A 19,225-nucleotide genomic window follows, 5' to 3' on the forward strand; every position below is an offset into this window, starting at 1 on the left:
GCTTTCCATCCAGTGCCCCCCAGCTCCTCCTTCCTTCTGAATTCGGGGCTGAGTTGTTGGGCAACTGTGGATGAGGCAGTGTCTTCCCGTACCCCCAGGAAGATTTTGGGAGGCCGATTACTCCCATCTCAGCCTCTAATTACCCCGTGAGAGTCAGAGCAATGGAATTTTCAGCCATCTTCCGTGGCGCCTCAAGCGGAAGTCCGCCTTTAAGCAAATTGTAATGAATGAAACTAATCTGGAGAGAGTGCATTACTTTCCTTATGCTTCCTCTTTTCTTTTCTTGTCTTGCCTCTCCCATTCTACATGTGGCTTTTCAGTTAAAAGATAGAAGACTTTAGGAAAACAGAGAGTGAACCTTAAAAGAAAACTAGCAAACATTTCCAGCTGTTTCTTTCTGTGTAATTAGAGAAAGCACATCTAAGTCCTGTGATTTTAAGTGCTCTGCCAAGAACTGATGAAATTGCTGTGTGCTGCCAATATTGGCTCATCTAGAGCAGTACTGTCTACTCTGACTAGCAGTGACTAGATGTCTTTCCCATTATTCTGCAACCTCATCTTTTAAACTGGAGATTGAATCTGGGATGCAAAGCATGGGCTCTACTACTGAGCTATGACATCCCACTGCCACCTCCCTATATAACTTCAAAATAGCAGAACAGGTGACAGTCTGAGTCTTTCATAAAAATGTCTGTTGTTCTCAGCATTCAGTTCAACATACAGTTGCAACTGAAATATTCAACTCCCATTGCAAATCAGGTTTATTATCAAAATTTACAGACTTTCAGCTGTTTGCAATGAGCAAATTAAACAAAAGCAATTGAAATACCTCAACACAGAATCAAAACAAGTGGTAAAAAAGAAGAGTCAAAACTGTGCATATTTCACTCAAATAGCATTTTGTTTAATAATACATTATTTGTCCAACATGGTGGCACACATAAGATAGGAAACAGAGCATTACAGATGCATGTTTGGATAAAAGAGACATCTGTATTAACCACCTGATAATCCAGCACAACTAATAAGGAGAGTCACTCAAAGTGCATTAGTCTCATTTAGACTCTGGGACCCGCTAACCTTTTAACAGCTCTAATCCTGAACTCAGGAGAGGGAGACATCAGTGTTGCACCATCTCTCACTGAAAACTCTTTCTGTAACACCTCAGGACGGTGACCTAATTACACTTTGTTCTTCAGTTCTCCATTTATTGATGCTTCTGATATGGCACTGATCAGATCCTGCCGTCCAGGATTTCTCCTCTTGCACAAACTTTGGATGCCTTTGTAGATAGCAAACCCAGGGATAAACAGGCTTGGCATTCCTGCAAGGACTACGATGATAGCATAAACCCAGCCAGGATATCCTACCGACTTTGATTTGGGAAACAGGTCCTGGGGAAAAGACGACACACCTTTCAGATAGTTGTAGGTGGTGATGGTACAGAAAAGATGGAAACCTAAAGGCATCCATCTACCCATCCCCCTGAACTGTATTTAAGCTAGGCTCCTTGGAGTGCAAGAAGAGCAGTGCCAGAAACTTTATTGTTTGTTAACTTTTGTTTTTGCTTTGTATTTACTTACTTAAGCCTAGGTTGGTGGGTTCTTGTTTGTTGTGGGGTTTTTTTTTTAATACCGAATTTATTCTGTGTTTGCTAAATTGTTTGGTTTTTGTTATTTTGAATTTACTGACATGTTCTGTGTTTTGTATAATTGCATTTCCACTGTTCTCTACTTTGATGTTTTGATTGTTTGCTGTAAGCCATTTTGGGCACAGTTTGTGGGAAAGTGGCAAAAAAGGGGAACAAGTGGTAAAATCCACCCATCTATTATATACCAATAGAGCACTGTGTTGCAGGGAACCAAGTTATTTTGCCACCTAAGGCAAAGGCCAAAATGGTATAGACAGCACCTCTAAAGGGAACTGAGGACTCAGCTACATTAGTAAAGAAAAAGTGTTTAAAATGTATTATAACACTGTGACACCAGACGGTCACATTATGTTTACAGGAAAATTTACAAGCTTTTTTTAAATGTGTCTATATTCAGCCTGAGGTCCCATTCAATGCAGGCACGCCTTAACAGGGATTGTGAGCAATCATTTACTTTCAGTTAGTAGCCAATTTTGAGCAGATAATTTATTTTCCCTGAGGGGAAAACAAATTGTTTTTCTTCATCTGCCCCAACAAGATATTCAGCAAATAGTCCTTGTGGGGAGGGTTGCAAACTGTGGATTGGGCAATCAAAGGCATGCTGAGCACAGCATGAGTGAAAAGAAACCCATAAAATAACTTGGGATATGCTTCTTTGAACATGTGTACTTACGTAGTTGGGATCCCAGACATTGTACAGTAATTCTTCTCTCACTTTCACCACGAAGTAAAAAAAGAAGATAACCAACATGATAAGAGGACTGATAAATCTCCAGGTGGCTTGCCAGAAGATATTGGGTTTGTGTCCAATCATGAACTTAATATCATCATTAAATCTGATAATAAAGAGAAAGGAAGTTTAGAGAAGCCAAACTGCTTTGGAGAGATTAAGGGCGAACTCACACATGCATATTCATTACTTGATAACTGCCATAAGGAAAGAGGGCATTACAGATACGGCAGAACGGATAGAACTTCCATATCTGCTTGCATTGCCTAAAACGTTATAGCTTGCGATGGAATCGGCTCTCACATTCAGAAGCTGGTTATCAAGTGTAGACAAACCAAGTGATGTGCATGCACAGATAACCGAGCCATAGGTCAAAACCAGCTTTAACAGCATGATTTCAAGACGCAGGAGCACTTCCAAGGGTCTGAAAACATGTGCCATCACGACAACAGATGCTGACATGCCTAAACGTCAAGAGATAGATGCATGTATTGCCATACAGGCAATAAAAGGAGCCTTGTGTGTTACATATGGGTTTTTAGGGAACGAGATACTCCAATCTTCCTCCCTTGCGCCATACTTCTCTCTCCATTCGGCTCTGACAGCTACGCCAGCCAGCTGCCACCAACAGTTTCACAAGTGTCACTCACTGCTAGTGCAAAGCGTCCTCTCCTGCTCCTTAGATGGGTGCTGGGCAAAGTGCTGTTGGCAGGACACCCAGCAACAGCAGTCAGCAGAAAGCCCTCAAATGGAGGGAAGGCCAACCTGGTCCCTCCAGTGTCAAGTGATAGCACCAGGCCTGATGTGAGCCCAATTGCTGCACCCAACTGGCACAAAGATGGCCCTGACTGCCCTCCTTCCTCCCCAGCTGCTAAGCATGGCAGGGCTGCAGCAGTGTCCCTGACACTCCAGAAAACCCTGTCAGGTGGCTGCCTTGGGTTTGGCTTGCCCCCTCAGTATGCAAAGAAGTCTTCGGCCACAAGCAAACTGCAGTCATACTAATGAGTCACATTTAAGTGACTCTAATACCTGTGTTCAAAATTACTGTTTAGAATAAATAGCACCTAGTATTTATAAAGAACCTGTCAAAGCTGCAAAGTGTTTTGCATGCATTATATTTGTAACCCTTAAAACAGTCCAGTAAGGTGGGCTTATAAATCACTTAAGAGATTTTATTACAATCAAGCAGTATATAATTTTTGTTAAACAAATACAAGTAGGCAGAGGGCCTTCTCGGTAGTGGTGCCCGCCCTGTAGAACGCCCTCCCATCAGAGGTCAAGGGAACAAACAACTACCTGATATTCAGAAAATACCTGAAGGCAGCCCTGTTTAAGGAAGTTTTTAAACTGTGATATTTTAAATGTATTTTAATATTTGATGGAAGCCGCCCAGAGTGGCTGGGGAGACCCAGCCAGATGGGCGGGGTACAAATAAATTATTATTATTATTATTATTATTATTATTATTATTATTATTATTATTATTATTATTATTTCCCTTGTACTTTTGAGAGGCGTGTGGAAGAATCTAGCTACAGAATTTCTGGCTGATAGGAATCCAGAGACACTTTCTGTTTGAGAAGGTTTCACATCTTACCTGTCTATCCCATATATGTAGACAACGGAAAACATCTCGCAGAAAGCAATTATCAGCAAAGGAATGGAACCAGCAAAATTATCAAACAGAGCCAACCAATAGTTTCCTGATCTCAGCACAAAAATAATGGCAATCAAGAAAGATGTCACACAAATCAATCCTATAAAGAAACAGAAAACGCGATGAAATAAAATAAAATGTGAAGCAGAAAGTTTAACTAAGAAAATTAAATAAATATTATAATACAAGAAATGTTGGCAATACCTCAAGGATCAAATCAGCTAGACATGAAGAAAATGTATTGATCCAGTTTTCACACATCATGGTGAACAAGTTAACAGTTTATTGCGAACACACTGTCTCTCCCACCCTCTGCTCATTCTGGTAGGAAAGAAGCTGATTTCTGGCATAGTATTACATCCAAACCAGGAGTTGTGATTTGTTTCATTCCAACAAAGCATGCTCAGTAAGCCAAGAAGAAACATTGAGTACAGGTTGTGGCTTGTTGTCAGTGAAACAAACCAGGATCCCTGGCTCAGACATAACACTAAGCCAAGAATGGTGGGTTTCTTTCCTCTGAACAGTAGCTGGGAAGACAGAAACATACAAAAAAAAGTTGCAATCTATGGTTGATTGCAATGTGCGAACAAAGCCATTCTGTTCTTGGAAGTCTATGGAGGATATAAAGTCAAGGAAAAAGAAAAGAAAAGAAATGGCTCCTTCAATTATTGTTATAGATTTAGGAAGTTAGGAATAGTTATAGATTTGTAAGGACACTGCTTCTGAAATTCAAAGTTCGAACTCCTCAGCTAGACTAGTCCATCTCAAAAGGGTTGCTGTGCCAAAAAAGAAGCAAAAATCAAAAAAGCTGACTGCTATCCAAAGCTACATGCTCACAATCAATTCCCCTCTCCTCCATCAGCAATATTCAGCAGCAGGGGTTGCTTTACTGTGTTTGGCTGCAAATGTAGGTCCAGTGAGTAGCTGCAGTGATTTCACTCAAAACTCATGAGCAGGTTGCTGACTTTTTAACCATCATCTTTAAAACATGCTTCATTCATACTGGGTCAGATTCAACTAAGTTGTTGTGCTAGCAAAAGCCAACACAACAAATCCTGTTGGTGCAATGGTACTTTCCACAGCCGTCCTCTGCACCATGACAGCTGCAACTAACCCAAAACTGCTTGAGAAGGGTCAGGAGGACCCCACAGAACAGGGGGAAAGGGAAAGAGCATTCTTTCTGGCAAGCAGAAATGCTTTTTCTGATTGAACGATTGTCTTAGTGCAATACTGAATTCCACCCAATGAAAATAAAGTATTACATCATTCAACTTGAAAGAAACAATACACTACTTGACTTGCAATCCCTCTGTTGCCACACCCTAATTATACTACCATTTTCAACTAACCTGTAACAAGTTCCTTAGGCCATTTTTTTGGTATGATTTTGAGATCATTCAGCGGCACCATAACACCCTCTATATTCCCAAACATAGATGATAAACCTAAGCAGAACAGCATGATAAAGAAGAGGATGGACCATAATGGCGAGGCGGGCATTTTGGTGATGGCCTCAGTGAAGACAATAAATGCTAAGCCAGTTCCTTCAACACCCTGCAGAAAATAGCAATAGATATACAGTAGATGTAATAAGACATACAATTATTGATCATTTAAAAATGCACTTTAAGTCACTCAGGTTAGACCAACTAGTCAGCTTCCTAAGCCAATAGGACCGTATCATTTATCATTCTGTCACTAACTGCTCTTCCACCAAAGTGCCCAAGGAAGAGTACAAGAATAGAACCAGATAAAATCATCACAAAAGCTACAATGAATAAAGTTTTTGTTCAAGCAACAGCAGCCATATGCTAAATAAAAAATCAATTATGAATATTTCCAAGAGGGTAAACAAATTCTCTCTCTCTCTTTCATTTATGTTTATATAATTTGGGGCTTACAATGGCCCAGGACACATGCAGTAAATCATAATTAATGGTTCACCAGTAATGACCGCTCCACACATCAAATGGGGGGCGATGTTTGTGTGGTCGCGTGCAGCCCCCTGGATCCCAGAGCGGCTCCTGTTAGCTCGGAGCTGGCTTCACCTTCCCCAGGCTGGATACCTGTGGTCTCCACCTACCTCAGCCAGCACCCAATCCCGCCTGGGGGAGGCGTTGCCAGGGGATTGGCCAGGTAAGGGGAGGGACTACCCGGCCCACACAATAGGTGTAGCTTACCTGGGAAACGGCAGTCGGGCTCCAGAGCTTCTGCCACCCTCCACTCCCTCAATTAACACTTAATTTTGTAGGTTAACCTCTTTTTCCACAGGTACGCAGGCGCTGCTATGTCAAGGCCGCTGTTGAAGGGCCGGAAAGGAATTTCCCTGCATTGGCAGGTTTTGCCTTTCCCGTAGCAAAACGTCACAACTTTGGAAGTTTCAGGCCTTGGGCAGAATTGTTTAGTCATCTTCCTAAATGGGGGGTGGGGGTGGGACGGTGACCCCACGCCCCCAGAGTGGTGGGGATACCAGGGTTCCCCATTAAAGGGGTCTTGGGGGAAGGCACTGGCCATATGCTGAGAGGTTGTCATTGCTCTCCCCCATCAGTGGCGGTGAACGGGGGGTGGGCTCTCTGCTTGAACGTATGTTCTCCAGAGCCAGCCCAATCCCCAAATATTCTGGATAACCCTGAAGTTTCCCAGATCCCCGGCAGGGGGCTGGGAAGGATAAACACCCAATGCCTGAGCCAAGGTCTCCCTACACCTGTAACTTAATAAAGTTGTGGCCAATTTTAATCCCATAGCATGTTGTCTTGTGTCATTATTCCACTCGGGGGCCACCTGGGGTTTGGGGGACGTTGCCTGTCCATGCAATATGGAAGTGAATTATGCTTATTGGTATAAAGTCTTTTATTATAATCTTGTTAGCTTCCATGTTATCACCTTACATCACTTAAGAATGATTCCAGGTCACAGGTCTGAAATGTAAGAGTTGCAAAGGTTGCTGGATCTGTAGTGTTGAGCCAAGCTTGCATTTGTTCAAAGTTTTCCTGGGTTACATTGCCTTCTGGCAAATCAAATGCATTTGTCAGAGTGAGGATATTTCTGCAAATGCAAAAGGAAAGCCGTCAATGCTTCTTCAGTCAATGCCTCTTCACACAGATTTCTTAAGTTTTATCATTATGATAATGAATTAATAAATAAATTTATTATGCTCACAGAACAACACATTTAAAAGAATGCAGATACATTACAGAGGAGTCAAAAGTAAGTTCTGACTTTTCCATCTGCTTCCTAATTTCTATTGAAAATAGAAAGTATTTTGCTACCTTATCAGACAGTAATAAAAATAGAGCCATCAGTTAAATAAAAAGATATCAGATCCTTAGAGGCAGAGTTCTTAATAATATGGAAGGGTGTGCCCCCCCCCCAATCCTATATTTCCTGTGCCACAAGGACAAAGTTGAACATTAAAATAAATTAACTTACATACTCTCTCCTATTTGTAAATAGCTAATGTTTGCCCAGATACAACAAGGGTTATTTGTACATAGAAAATGTTCTGGCAACCACATGCCCACTGTTTTCCCACATCATTGGCAGTTCTGCCTGTGTTGCTTGCTTATTAGAGAAGACAACTGATCCCACAAACCCCTGGAACTATAATTGTCTGTGCAATTGGCATTCATATTGGGGAGGGGGAAGAGAACAATAATCTGGGACGCTTTAATTGGAAAACAGGGAAAAAAACTTACTGGCTAAAGCAATTGTCATATCTCTCTGTTGCTCTGAATCCAATGATTGAGTATATGACAGTAGCTGCATAAATGGATGTGAGGCCATTAACCACAGAGATAATCAGAGCGTCCTTCTCACAGTTGTTGCTGGAAACCAAAACACAGAAACAAGGTCACTGGGTGATCTTGGGCCAGTCACTGTTTCTCATACATATGTACCTCTGGGATTTGTTGTGAGGTAGAAATGTGGTGTGTGTGTAGGTGGAGAAACATGTGTGTGAGAGCCCTGGTTGCTCGGTTTCCTACATCTTGCATGATAAGAATTGTGCTACAGATAGTAATACACAGTCTTCAATATGAAAGAAAGGAGAAGCAAGTATTTTTCTAGACCTCGATCTTGAGCTACCTTGTTTTGTTCTTCCCATTTGTTTTTTGTTTTGTTTTTGTTTTGGTGAGGAAGAACATATGCCTTCCTAGATACTTATGAGATAGTATTGGGGGGTGTTACTGTCAAGAAATGAACTACGACCAATTGTGAATTGTGTTTTAAAACTGAATTGACTTTTTCTATTTGGTATGGCAACTTACTGAATTGAATTATAACTAGAGAATGAGATGAGGCCTCCAAAGGCAAGGGAAAATGAAAAGAATACTTGAGCTCCGGCATCAAGCCAAGTGGATGGGTTAGCCAATTCTGCAACCTGAGGAATAGAACAAAAGAGCTTCAAAAATGGGATAACTTTACAGCTAAAATAGAACAAAGGCATATCCTAGCTAGCACAGACTGTGACACTGAGCATGCAACCTGTTCATTTAATATAAAGTGTGGTATGGGAGAATCCCGCCGCTAGGACCATCCAATTCCTGTGGTTCAGTGCATAATCCAGCAGGCAGGTTGAAGGAACAGTCCATAGGAAGAGAAGGGTGCAGAATGGACAGGCAAGCCAAGGAAGGGTATGCATATGGACAACCAGGCAAAAGATTTCCAAGAGAAACCTGCCTTAGCCCTGTCTATCTAGCTCCTTCCTGACAACACTGACTGCCAGCAGTCCTCCAGGGTCTGACGAAGAGGCCTTTCCCAGGTCTTTTACTTTCGATCTTCTTACTGGCTATGAACCATGCTTGGACCTCATTTGTTACCTGTGTGCAAATGATATGTGCTTCCATTGAAACAGGGCACCTCCCATGCTCCTGACTGGAGAGATGCATTACTCGGACTGAAGAGTCAGGCAGATTTTGAGGGTTTTATGTGTCAAGGTGGAACACAATTCCCCCCCCCCCCCCCCGCCGTCACAAGTCATCTGGGAAACTGCTGAATCAGCAGGTGATATTTGCAGGAGCCTCAGCTCACACATTAAGCACATCTGCACAGGTAGGAGAGGGCAAGGCATCACCATTTACTATGCAACCCCTCTCCCTCAGCAAAGTGGCATGTCTGTCTGTCTGTCTATATGACTTTGATCATGGAGGGCTTAATGATACTCAGAAAATAATCAGTGTAAATAATGCTGCAAATGGCTCATTTCTCGTCAGAGGCCAAAATCAAACTTTCAGTTATTCTGTTTACTTGGGGTGGTGGGTGGGGATCCAATCAATACTCACATCAGGCGTGAAGAGATATACGATTCCACTGGTTGATCCTTTAAGTGTTAAGCCACGGATCAGGAAAATTGTAAGCACAACATAAGGAAGTGTTGATGTTACATACACGGCCTGGAGAAGGAATATATCAATTGAGTACACACAACATGAATACACCTCTTTTGTTACTCTTACTTCTCTCATTCCTTCCTATCCACAGCTTTATTGTCTCCCACACTGTTGAAATATTTATTTGTCACTTTCAGAGTGGAGAACTGCCTTCCCCCCTCCTTAACATTACTCTGTAAATCGCCATGTGCATTGATGGTACAACATAAACCCCCAAGGAAAATTTAAAGCATGGGGTAAATTTGTTTCAATGAAAAACGGCATGGAAAGAGGAAACTGGGAGAAAAACCATAAAGATTTGCATGTATTATCTGCTGCCAATATTGCAGGTGTACAAATTGTAATTGTTCTACGGGAGCTACTTCTGCAGGGTCTGACCCCACGTTATATGGGTGTCATCTAAAACAAGAACCAAGTGGATCAGATGAATGATGTAGCTCAGGAAGGAACCACATCACTCAGTCTGTCTAGATGGTACCAGATCAGATTGAGGCTGTACCACATGAAACCCACACTGCATAAACACTACAAGAATCTGGCTTGTATCTGCATATATCTACAAATGACTTTTCTGATTCAGCAATACATCTGAACCTGGCCTCTGATAACACTATGTGCTGCAATTTCTTTAGAGTTTACAGGTCACACATTGAGACAAGGGCCTGTTCTTACCTACAATGCCACAAAATAAACATTGCGGCAAATATGGAGTTTCCATCCCTCTGTCCCCTTGTGCTGTGTTTGGTTGTTCAGCGGCTTGTGTGTACACTGGTGCTGATACATGTTGTTGTTTCTAGGCTTGATCATTATTATGAACTGCTCGTATTTTAGCTTGTTTTTAAACCCTTGTTTTATATTAGTGCTCTGTATAGCTGAGCGGCACATTGTGTGAGACAACTGATAAAAATAACAAATAAATAAAATAAATCATAATGTGAAAGCTGAGGCAGGGTGGAGAAGGATCTCTTGGGGAAGAAGTGGCCGACAACAAGGAGAATGTTTTGCCCCCTTCTGACCCAAAGATACCATCCTGGGTATTAAACACACCCCACGCCCCGGTTAAATCAACACAGAGACAGATAGGGTCTGTGAGCCCAGTTTAGGGGAAAGCAGCTGCAGCAATCCCTAAAATGGTTGGAAAACAGAATATAAGAAGTAGCTCTAATTTCGTTCATACAAGACAGAAGTACCTTTCCTGTTGTTTCAATGCCTCTAATTGTGCACACGTACACCACTCCCCAGGCACATACTAAACATAACAGCAGCCACCACTGTACAGTCCCAGTCTCGTCAATATTGGTGGAGACGTTTAGTGTCTCCCTGTACCAAAAATAATCAACAGAAGAGCTCTTTGCACATTCGTACAAGTAACCTGAAACCAAAGAAACAGTCCTATTAAGCAATGCTACAATCCAGTGGGAAGCTTTTCTGTGCAAGCTCCATTAAAATGAAAAACCACAGTGCTCTCTTGCACATCTCCCATTAATTTCAAAAGAGTGTGCACAATAACTTTTACAGATTTGTTTCATTTAAAGAATCTGTACCCTGCTTTCCACTGCTTGTCTCAGAGCACTTTACAGTAAAAATAAAACATACAATGTACAAAATTTAAAACATTGGAAACAAAAGTATTAAAACAAAGGTTTCTGGGGCGGGGGAACATCTCAACCTGGCATCTGACACTTAGCAAGGATGATGACTGTCCTATTTCGAACTTTCAGTGGCCCATGCCACAAGTTTTTTTTTGTTTTGTTTTTTTAACATTGGCAAGAAAGCACCGGACCTTTGCAAGGGGGTGCCTCTTTATGCAATTAAGATGTTTTGAGTCAATTCTTCTAATCAATTAATCAGTAAAAAGCTGCAGACTTATTTAAAATAAATATGGCTGGGTGTGGGTGGGTGGAGTTGCTATTTCTTCCTCCTCTGCCTATCAACCTTTGACCAGTCACTCCTCTTCCCTCAAGAACAAAAGAGAGAAGCACACATTGGCATTGCATGAAGTGCAGCGCACAGGAACCCTCCATTCTACCAGCCTGGTAGAAACTGAGCTTTCCTGTCTGAGTGCTTTTAAATCTTTTTCTCTGCCATTTCCCCCAGAGTTAAACCTGCTCTTTAACTCTGAATTGGAACAAACAGCAATTCGGGTTTTCCTTGGATTGCCATAAAGTGTGGGTTTTCTTGGGGGAAGTGGCAGAACCCAACAAAAAAAGTGCAGACCTATGCCTAGAAATACGGCACAAAAGCAAGTCTGGGTGAGCCCTTTGTTTGACTGATATTTTCAGCCAATTGGCTACTTTTAATTGGTGGTCACTTTTTTTGTTGAGTATAATAATCATTGCCACCCTAGACTGCTGGTAGAAAGCAGACATGGATTTATTTAATCCAGTCAGACTTTACTGAGTCGCCAAAACATAATTCATTTCCAGGGCAGTTCACAAAACAATGCCGTGCAATTTCCAAGCCAGTCTAAAAGATTACAACACCTTGAAAATAATGTTAAGTTAAGTTCTCATTGTGGTTTTCAGAATTCAAGACTCAACACTTGGCTCAACCTGCTAAGACTATAGCTTACCCAACAGGCCTTCCAAAACAGCCGAAGGAAAGCTGGTGGTGAGTCAAACCGATAAGCCTCCCTTGGAAAAGAATTCCAGATCGTGGGCACCCATTATTAAGAAAAGTCTGTTCCTCAAAGCCATCAGCAATTGGAACCGTAACTCACCCTTATTTCCAAATGGTTCTGATGCCAGAAATTAATGTGCAGGATAGCTCAGTTAATATAGCTTCCTGGATCTTGGCCCTTCTGTTTGGACAGTCACTCAGATCTTACCGCTGGGCAATAGTGATGCTTCTGGGATTTCTCTGCACCCAGCAGCTGTGTTCAGGGCTGGCCTTGCCATGCAGCAGGGTGAAATAACCTGCTTCGGGTTGCACTATGAAAGGGAATGGTGTCTGAAGGTAGGAATTGTTGTCTGAATGGTGGCTCAAGACTTTTTAAAGTGTTATTCTTACCATGGGGAGATGCCATTTGGGAAGGGACCTAGAGCATCTGCTTTGCATGCAGAACATCCCACGATCAATCCCTGACATCTCCAGGTAGGATCGGAAGAGACTCCTACCTAAAACCATGGACCGTCACTGCCAGTCAGTGTAGACAATGGTGAGGTAGATGGACCAATGGAGAAATCCCTATGTTCCTATATTTGTTCCTAATGGCCAGCAGGAGGCAGGAGGTGGGGTGATAGAAAGTATTTATTGGTTAGATCCAAACTATGTAGGACAGATTTACTTTCCAATGAAATCAATGAGCCTAATATTAGTGAGAAGGGCAATTAATTTACTGGCCCCTACACATATGTGCAATAGATGAAATAAAATAACGTTCTGCCCTGAGCCTTACGCTACAAAATGGTCCTGAGGAAGCTTTCCTATTGTTGTTGTCTCCAGTTCAGTAGATTAAAACATTACCCTAATTCAAAATGATCTTTGGTAAAAGACTGTATTTTCTTATGCTGTTTGCAGAGAGAAGCCTCTTTATGATAGACTGCTAACTATTACAAGCATAATCTGTACCTGTTCTGTTTTCATCAAGTGGGCATTCACTCCAGGGTAGTGGCTCTTGGAATGAGTTGAAGAAATACCACATCACCCAAGCAATAATAGTATTATAGTATAAGCCCACAAAGAAGGAGACAATCATTGCTGCTATACCTGTAGGAATAGAGAGAAAGCCTTTAGATAGATCCTTTTTGTATATATTTTTTTTAAAAATAATGATTTTGAGGAACAATGATGAAGAAATGAAATTGACGACAGAACAAACAGGTGCAACAAAATTCTGAAGATGTATCCCTGTCCCTTTCCACACTGAAATATCAAGTAGTTTTCTAAGAATAATCCACAGAAGGAAGCAGAAATCTCCATATATTTAAGGGTGCTGACCTCACAAAACTACAATTCCCAACACCCTTAACAAAACATAGTGCCCAGAATTCTCCATGATTGTTTGAGTGGCATAAGAGGGCTTTGGATGTATGGTGTTAATTGATAAAATCAATCTGAGGCCACAGACTGGTCTCTCATCAGTGTGTACCTGAGTTTCAGTCTCAAGTCAAGAAAGTCCAAATTATTTTTCACCAATACATAATATACACATATCTGATAAAGGACAGCTTGTTGGTTTTTTTGAAAGACTTGTCTCTTCCCCCTTCAAAAAAGTCACTGTCCATTTCTTAAAGAAAATGGAAAAGTAGCACCATGTAGATCGCACTACTCTTCCATTTTTTCTCAAAAAAGAAGCCAGGACTTTCTGCTCCAAGAAAAATGACTGGAGGGGTGCAAATTGATTATGGTGGTGTGTGGAACCCCCTAATAAAATGTGAGTGAGTGAGGCATGGTGATTCCAACCTAAACACCTCGCATGAAAGCATATGTATGCTTGTAATGCCAACATGTTGCTGAGTAAAAGAAATGCTATTCGTCTGGCTGTTCTTAAAATACATTAAAACTTACCTACTCCCTTCAGGGCAGGATGGATAGAACTCCAGACACCCACACTACCTCTTCTAAGTCTTTGTCCAATGGCAAATTCAAGGTGGAGCAATGGGACGCCTTCCAGGACAAGCAAAATGAGGAAAGGGATCATAAAAGCTCCTGCAGGGGTAAAATCCAAAATGAGTATGTTTTGTACCCAAGATGGAGAACCTGTGGCCTTCAGATACAGTTGGACAACAACTCCCCCCATCCCTGACCATTGACTGAATGGGCCAGGGCATTGGGCTGATGGGAATTGAAGTCCAAAAGCAACTAAAGAGCTACAGGTTCCCGATTGTTTTACTTTTCTTTAAATGCAAAAGGACAACTGGGATAAAGTGGCAAGGATGCAATGGGAAGGAAATGCATAAAAGGAGATACAAGAGCAATTGTAGCATATCCTTTTGTGAATAATGTATATTTTACCAGGGTTTTCTAAGGAAGCAAGTAAAAACAGTGCACTATTGCAGAATTTCAGGCACCATCTCTCACCACACTCTAATACACTATCAACATGACTACCTTTTCAAAATGAAACTTGGGTATTCTCAGGAGAGTCTTACTTCTATACATTGAAGGAGAAGTTACAAAATAAGACTCAAACCCACGTGTGGGGAGGGGGACAGACAGACTGGAGTAAAAGGGCATCAAAATTATCTTTTCTTTAAAAAGTACTTGCAGTCTTATAGCCAGCATTGCTTGGGAATTCCAAGAAACCCAAAACTCAGTGTGGTTTTGAAATCGGTGGTTAACACCTGTGCAGTTTTGAAAGGTTCATTCTGCCATGTTGTTTCAAATTGTATCCAAACATAGACCAAAAAAACCCTACTCAGAAGCTATCATGCAAAATTTGGCTGTGAAGCATCCAAATGCGTAGCAAACAGCTTTCCAAAATGCATAGTAGATTCACTAATTTTCCCATAGCCAATTGCTCACTGGGTGTGTTATCTGTTTCTTAAGCAAAACAGCATGTCAAAAGAGCAAGCAAAAGAGAGAGAGAAATGATCCAAAATAGCACTGACAAAATCATTTTTTCTCATACGGCATTTCTGTCCAGTCACCAACTGAATATACTGGAATATTTCCGTCCAGAGGGGAATTCTCTTACAGAATCATCATAAATCATGTAATAGCCCTATGCAGAAAAGTGATGCTTTTTAAACTGTTTTAATCCAATGCTGAAACATTGGTACACTTCTACCTTAGAAAGTGGAACATGAAGTAAATTCTCTCAAATGGTTAAGCTGTTCTCATGTCACCCTCTATGTTGAAATTTGGAACACACATTGTGATTACCTGAAAAATCTGAAAGTGGCACTTTTCTTACATTGAACAGTTGAAGTTCAGGGGGCGAAGTTTACCTCATAATGTAGGCATGCACTCCAGCCACACATTGAAAACAATCTTAGGCTTATGTTTACCTGCTAGAACTAGCATGCAGTGTGGGGATTTCCTATAACAATGAGGAATGTGTGTCTGAGTTTGCAAAGTGCAAGCTTCTCTTACTACTATTTAATTGTCATGTTAATCAGTACGCCAAATATGTAACACATTGAGTACAGTACTGAAAGTTTAGAAATTGACACGTCCTCCTTCAGTGAGTGAGAATGTGTGACTGGCTTTTAAATAAACCCTTTCCTGAGATAAAGATTAACACACTCAAAATGCAGTGAAAGCAGGACAGGAGGAATGGGAGTGAAAAGAAATCCCTGAATTTGTTTTTTAAAATGAGAAAGGAAAATTGTCAGTAGCAGCTTGAATCTCTCTCAGATCGTTGGCCTGCCTGTATGACGTCAAGCAGATTATTATACACAGTGGATCAGCACTTTGGCAAGGTGGAGATTCAGTAAGTATATTAACAAAGAGATTTAGTGGGATATGGACTTTAACCAAGTGAATGCAATGACATATGTTTTCAAGAAGCCCCAGACTTACCCAGATGGCACTGTGTCTCCCTCTTTTAGAATGTGCTAAAGCCAGGATAATAAAGAAATAAACAATACAAATCTCCCCTTTCCCTGTTGTTGTTTGTCTATCGTGTTTGGTTGTTTTGTTTTGTTTTGTTTTTTTGCAGTGTGAGCAAGTCTGTATGTGTAGCTGGAATAATATTTTGTAGGCAATGGTTGCTGATACACTGGTAGGGTTATTTTGCTCAGGGTAAGGGAGAGGTAATTTTAGAGAGGTGTGAGTGGATTGGTGGATCTTATTTTTCTGAATTTTTCTTCTGCAGTAAAAGCAAACTTACATGAAAAGGCACAGGTTCTAAAATATTACAAAGTGATTAGCTGCATCAAGTAGTCTTGTATTTCAGAGCATTGCCCCCCAAATATACTACAACATAAAGTAGGTGCAATGGTAACTATTTTAGACCTATTTCAATTGCATGAAAGTTAGAAAAACCTCTGAATTATGAAAAAAGGAGCTTAATTTAATAATGATAATAATGATAAAACCACCACCACCCGTGGGAACTGGGTTGTTCACAATAGTAATCATTTGTACAAAGCACAGCATTTCTTGACTAATCGTAATTTTAAATTAGCTCATGTTTTTAATTAAAATGTTAATGACTGTTTTCCTTTTACAGTCAGACACAAATGAGAAACCACAAGAAATTTGGGTCCTCCTTTCTTAACTTTCTGAGAATGCCCATTTGTTTAGAAATTTGTACCTCTGTCATTATTGCTGCAATTCCATGCATGTTATAGTCAGGCATTCGGCTCACAGAACTCAACAGAACTTCATTCTAAATAAATGCAACCATATAGCACAATCATATGCAAATCTCTTAATTTCCTCAAGTGATAGGGTACATGATCGCTTTGCAGGTTCTCTCTAAACTAGGTGTGGTTTTTTTGTCATTGGAAATCATAGTGATTGAAGAAGAAGAAGAAGAAGAAGAAGAAGAAGAAGAAGAAGAAGAAGAAGAAGAGTTTGGATTTGATATCCCGCTTTCCACTACCCGAAGGAGTCTCAAAGCGGCTAACATTCTCCTTTCCCTTCCTCCCCCACAACAAACACTCTGTGAGGTGAGTGGGGCTGAGAGACTTCAGAGAAGTGTGACTAGCCCAAGGTCACCCAGCAGCTGCATGTGGAGGAGTGGGAAAAACATTACAATTTTCTGTTCCATTCAAGCATTTTCGCTCAATAAATGTCTGCCTTCACCATCTGCGTGATCAAAGACATACCTCCTCCGTGGCTCTGGCAGAGATAGGGGAATCGCCATACATTGCCCAGGCCTACACAAAACCCTATGCAGGTAAGCATGTATTGTGCCTTATTATCCCATTTGGGTCTTGAATCTGCCTCTGTAGCCTCAAGGTTTTCAAGGTCCTCATGGGAAGGTATTCTCTGCTCCAAGTTGGGGTTTGGCAGCTGCAGTGTTAGCATGATGTCTCTGTGCTTGGATGTCCTTGCTCAAGAATCAGTAGCTGGTTCTGGGGCTGGCCAAAGAAAGGGAGCCTTGACTGCTGGCTTCAGCTCTTTATAGTGAACCTTTGACACTAAACTTGATGGTGCTGACTTGGGGTAGAAAGGAAGCGTCAGCAAGTCATTTGATTAACCAAGGTTACTCAGAGACTTATTAATGCCTTATCTGCCAAAGCTCCAACTGAGCGCAGTGATTGCTTGGTATCAAAACGATCAAAACAAGTAATGGCAATTCACAGGGCAATTTGCTCCAAGGTACATAAAGCAGTATGTTTAAATAGACCATGCCACACCCCTGTGCTAACCATCATTTGCAATAAAGTGAAGGGCATTATCCCAGCAGAATCAAAGCCCATAACCAAGTTCCTGTAATTCCATGCACTCTGTTAGAAATCATGCTTGCTGACACTTCCCACCCCTTCCAGTATCTGCACATCCTTTACAAGGTTTATATTTCATTATTCTTAGTAAGCAAAATATTTGGGCTATAGATCAATTTGGGCAAAAGTGTTACAGGTGATTAGAAATGAAGTTTTGTGAGACACTTAACATGTTTAATAAATAGTACCAAAAAATTAAACCAAAGGGTGGATTCCTCAATTTTATTTAGACGTTACGGAGCTCTGAATTTCATTGGAAGTAGCAGGGGGAACTGCTCTGCTGGCAAGGAGGGTTCTGGCCTATCTGAAGGGTTCTAATAGCCTCTCTCAGCCATAGAGATGAATGAATCTGTCAATTTTGGTTTCTCTTTTCTCATTTTTCTAATCTTAAATTCGGTTTGACACATTCCTGAATCAATATGCTTTTTTAAAAATGTCATCACTAAAATCATTTTTTGTATTCATTGACATGCATTTCTCCTAATGTACACATTGTTTGGACAACTGCACTGCAAAATCTGGAATAGTGCGAATTTCAAAGGATAACTGCATGTCGGTTCATTTATTGTTTCAGAAAGTGCAAATTAGGTAAAGGTAAAGGGACCCCTGACCGTTAAGTCCAGTTGCGAATGACTCTGGGGTTGCGGTGCTCATCTTGTTTTACTGGCCGAGGGAGCTGGCGTTTGTCCACAGACAGCTTCCGGGTCATGTGGCCAGCAAATTAGGTAGGTTCCCATTAAATTGTGAACTGAACTGAACTGTGTTTTCCCCCCTATCCCTCCTCAGTCAGAAGCTGAACAAGATCCAATTTAAGTACAGTACTGTAGTAGAAAAGTGCTGTCCCAGCCCACATTTCTGATGTTCCCATATTACTTTCCCCACAACCAGTCTGGAAATTATCTGAATTTCACCTAGGAATTGGTGCAAACAGTATCCTACTTTCCCATGACATATACCTTGGAGAAAGAAGTGGATATGAGCATACCCTCAGGGTATTCATTGTGCAGAAGTTAAAGATTGCCAGAATCAGAAATTAATCCTGTTATTAGCTGAAGGTGACACATTTAAAGTATCCACAGCTGACAATCTTTAAACCAGGACCAGATAATTTTGTAAAACACTTGATCTCTGTATAACTTGAGGGAATTAAAACACACTATCTCTATTTTTAACAACCCATTTTAACTTTAGATATTGAAATATATTGGAGAGCTGTTTTAGTAACTGCAAATTGTGACAGTTTATTCCCTTAAAACACAAATACAGTGTCTTGAAAAGAAAGAACTATGAATTCAAATACTCACTTTAACAATTTAAATTCTGACAATACATGTCTGAATAAGTTTCAAAACCAACATACCGGGTAAGTACTCAAAGCTGAAATGAGGGTTCAGACACCAAGTACCGTTATACAGGATAGCTTTAAGCACCCTCGGCTTCTAAAACAATTGCACTAAGTTA

The 19,225-nt window shown here is 41.0% G+C and overlaps 1 protein-coding gene across 1 annotated transcript; it reads right to left on the bottom strand.

Moving 5' to 3' along the window:
• Positions 1-743: 743 nt before the first annotated feature.
• Positions 744-17,472, bottom strand: SLC6A19 (solute carrier family 6 member 19). Its single transcript, XM_033154330.1, has 12 exons — positions 17,144-17,472; positions 13,935-14,075; positions 12,996-13,133; positions 10,616-10,797; positions 9,318-9,428; positions 8,304-8,416; positions 7,734-7,862; positions 6,927-7,083; positions 5,388-5,592; positions 3,979-4,138; positions 2,325-2,487; positions 744-1,394 (listed from the first exon to the last, which is right to left on the bottom strand). The coding sequence occupies exons 1-12, from the start codon at positions 17,343-17,345 to the stop codon at positions 1,182-1,184; spliced, it is 1,914 nt and encodes a 637-aa protein (XP_033010221.1). The 5' UTR covers positions 17,346-17,472; the 3' UTR covers positions 744-1,181.
• Between the last annotated feature and the right edge of the window lie 1,753 nt (positions 17,473-19,225).

The sequence above is a fragment of the Lacerta agilis genome, chromosome 7, assembly GCF_009819535.1.
Source record: "Lacerta agilis isolate rLacAgi1 chromosome 7, rLacAgi1.pri, whole genome shotgun sequence".
Classification (NCBI taxonomy): domain Eukaryota; kingdom Metazoa; phylum Chordata; class Lepidosauria; order Squamata; family Lacertidae; genus Lacerta; species Lacerta agilis.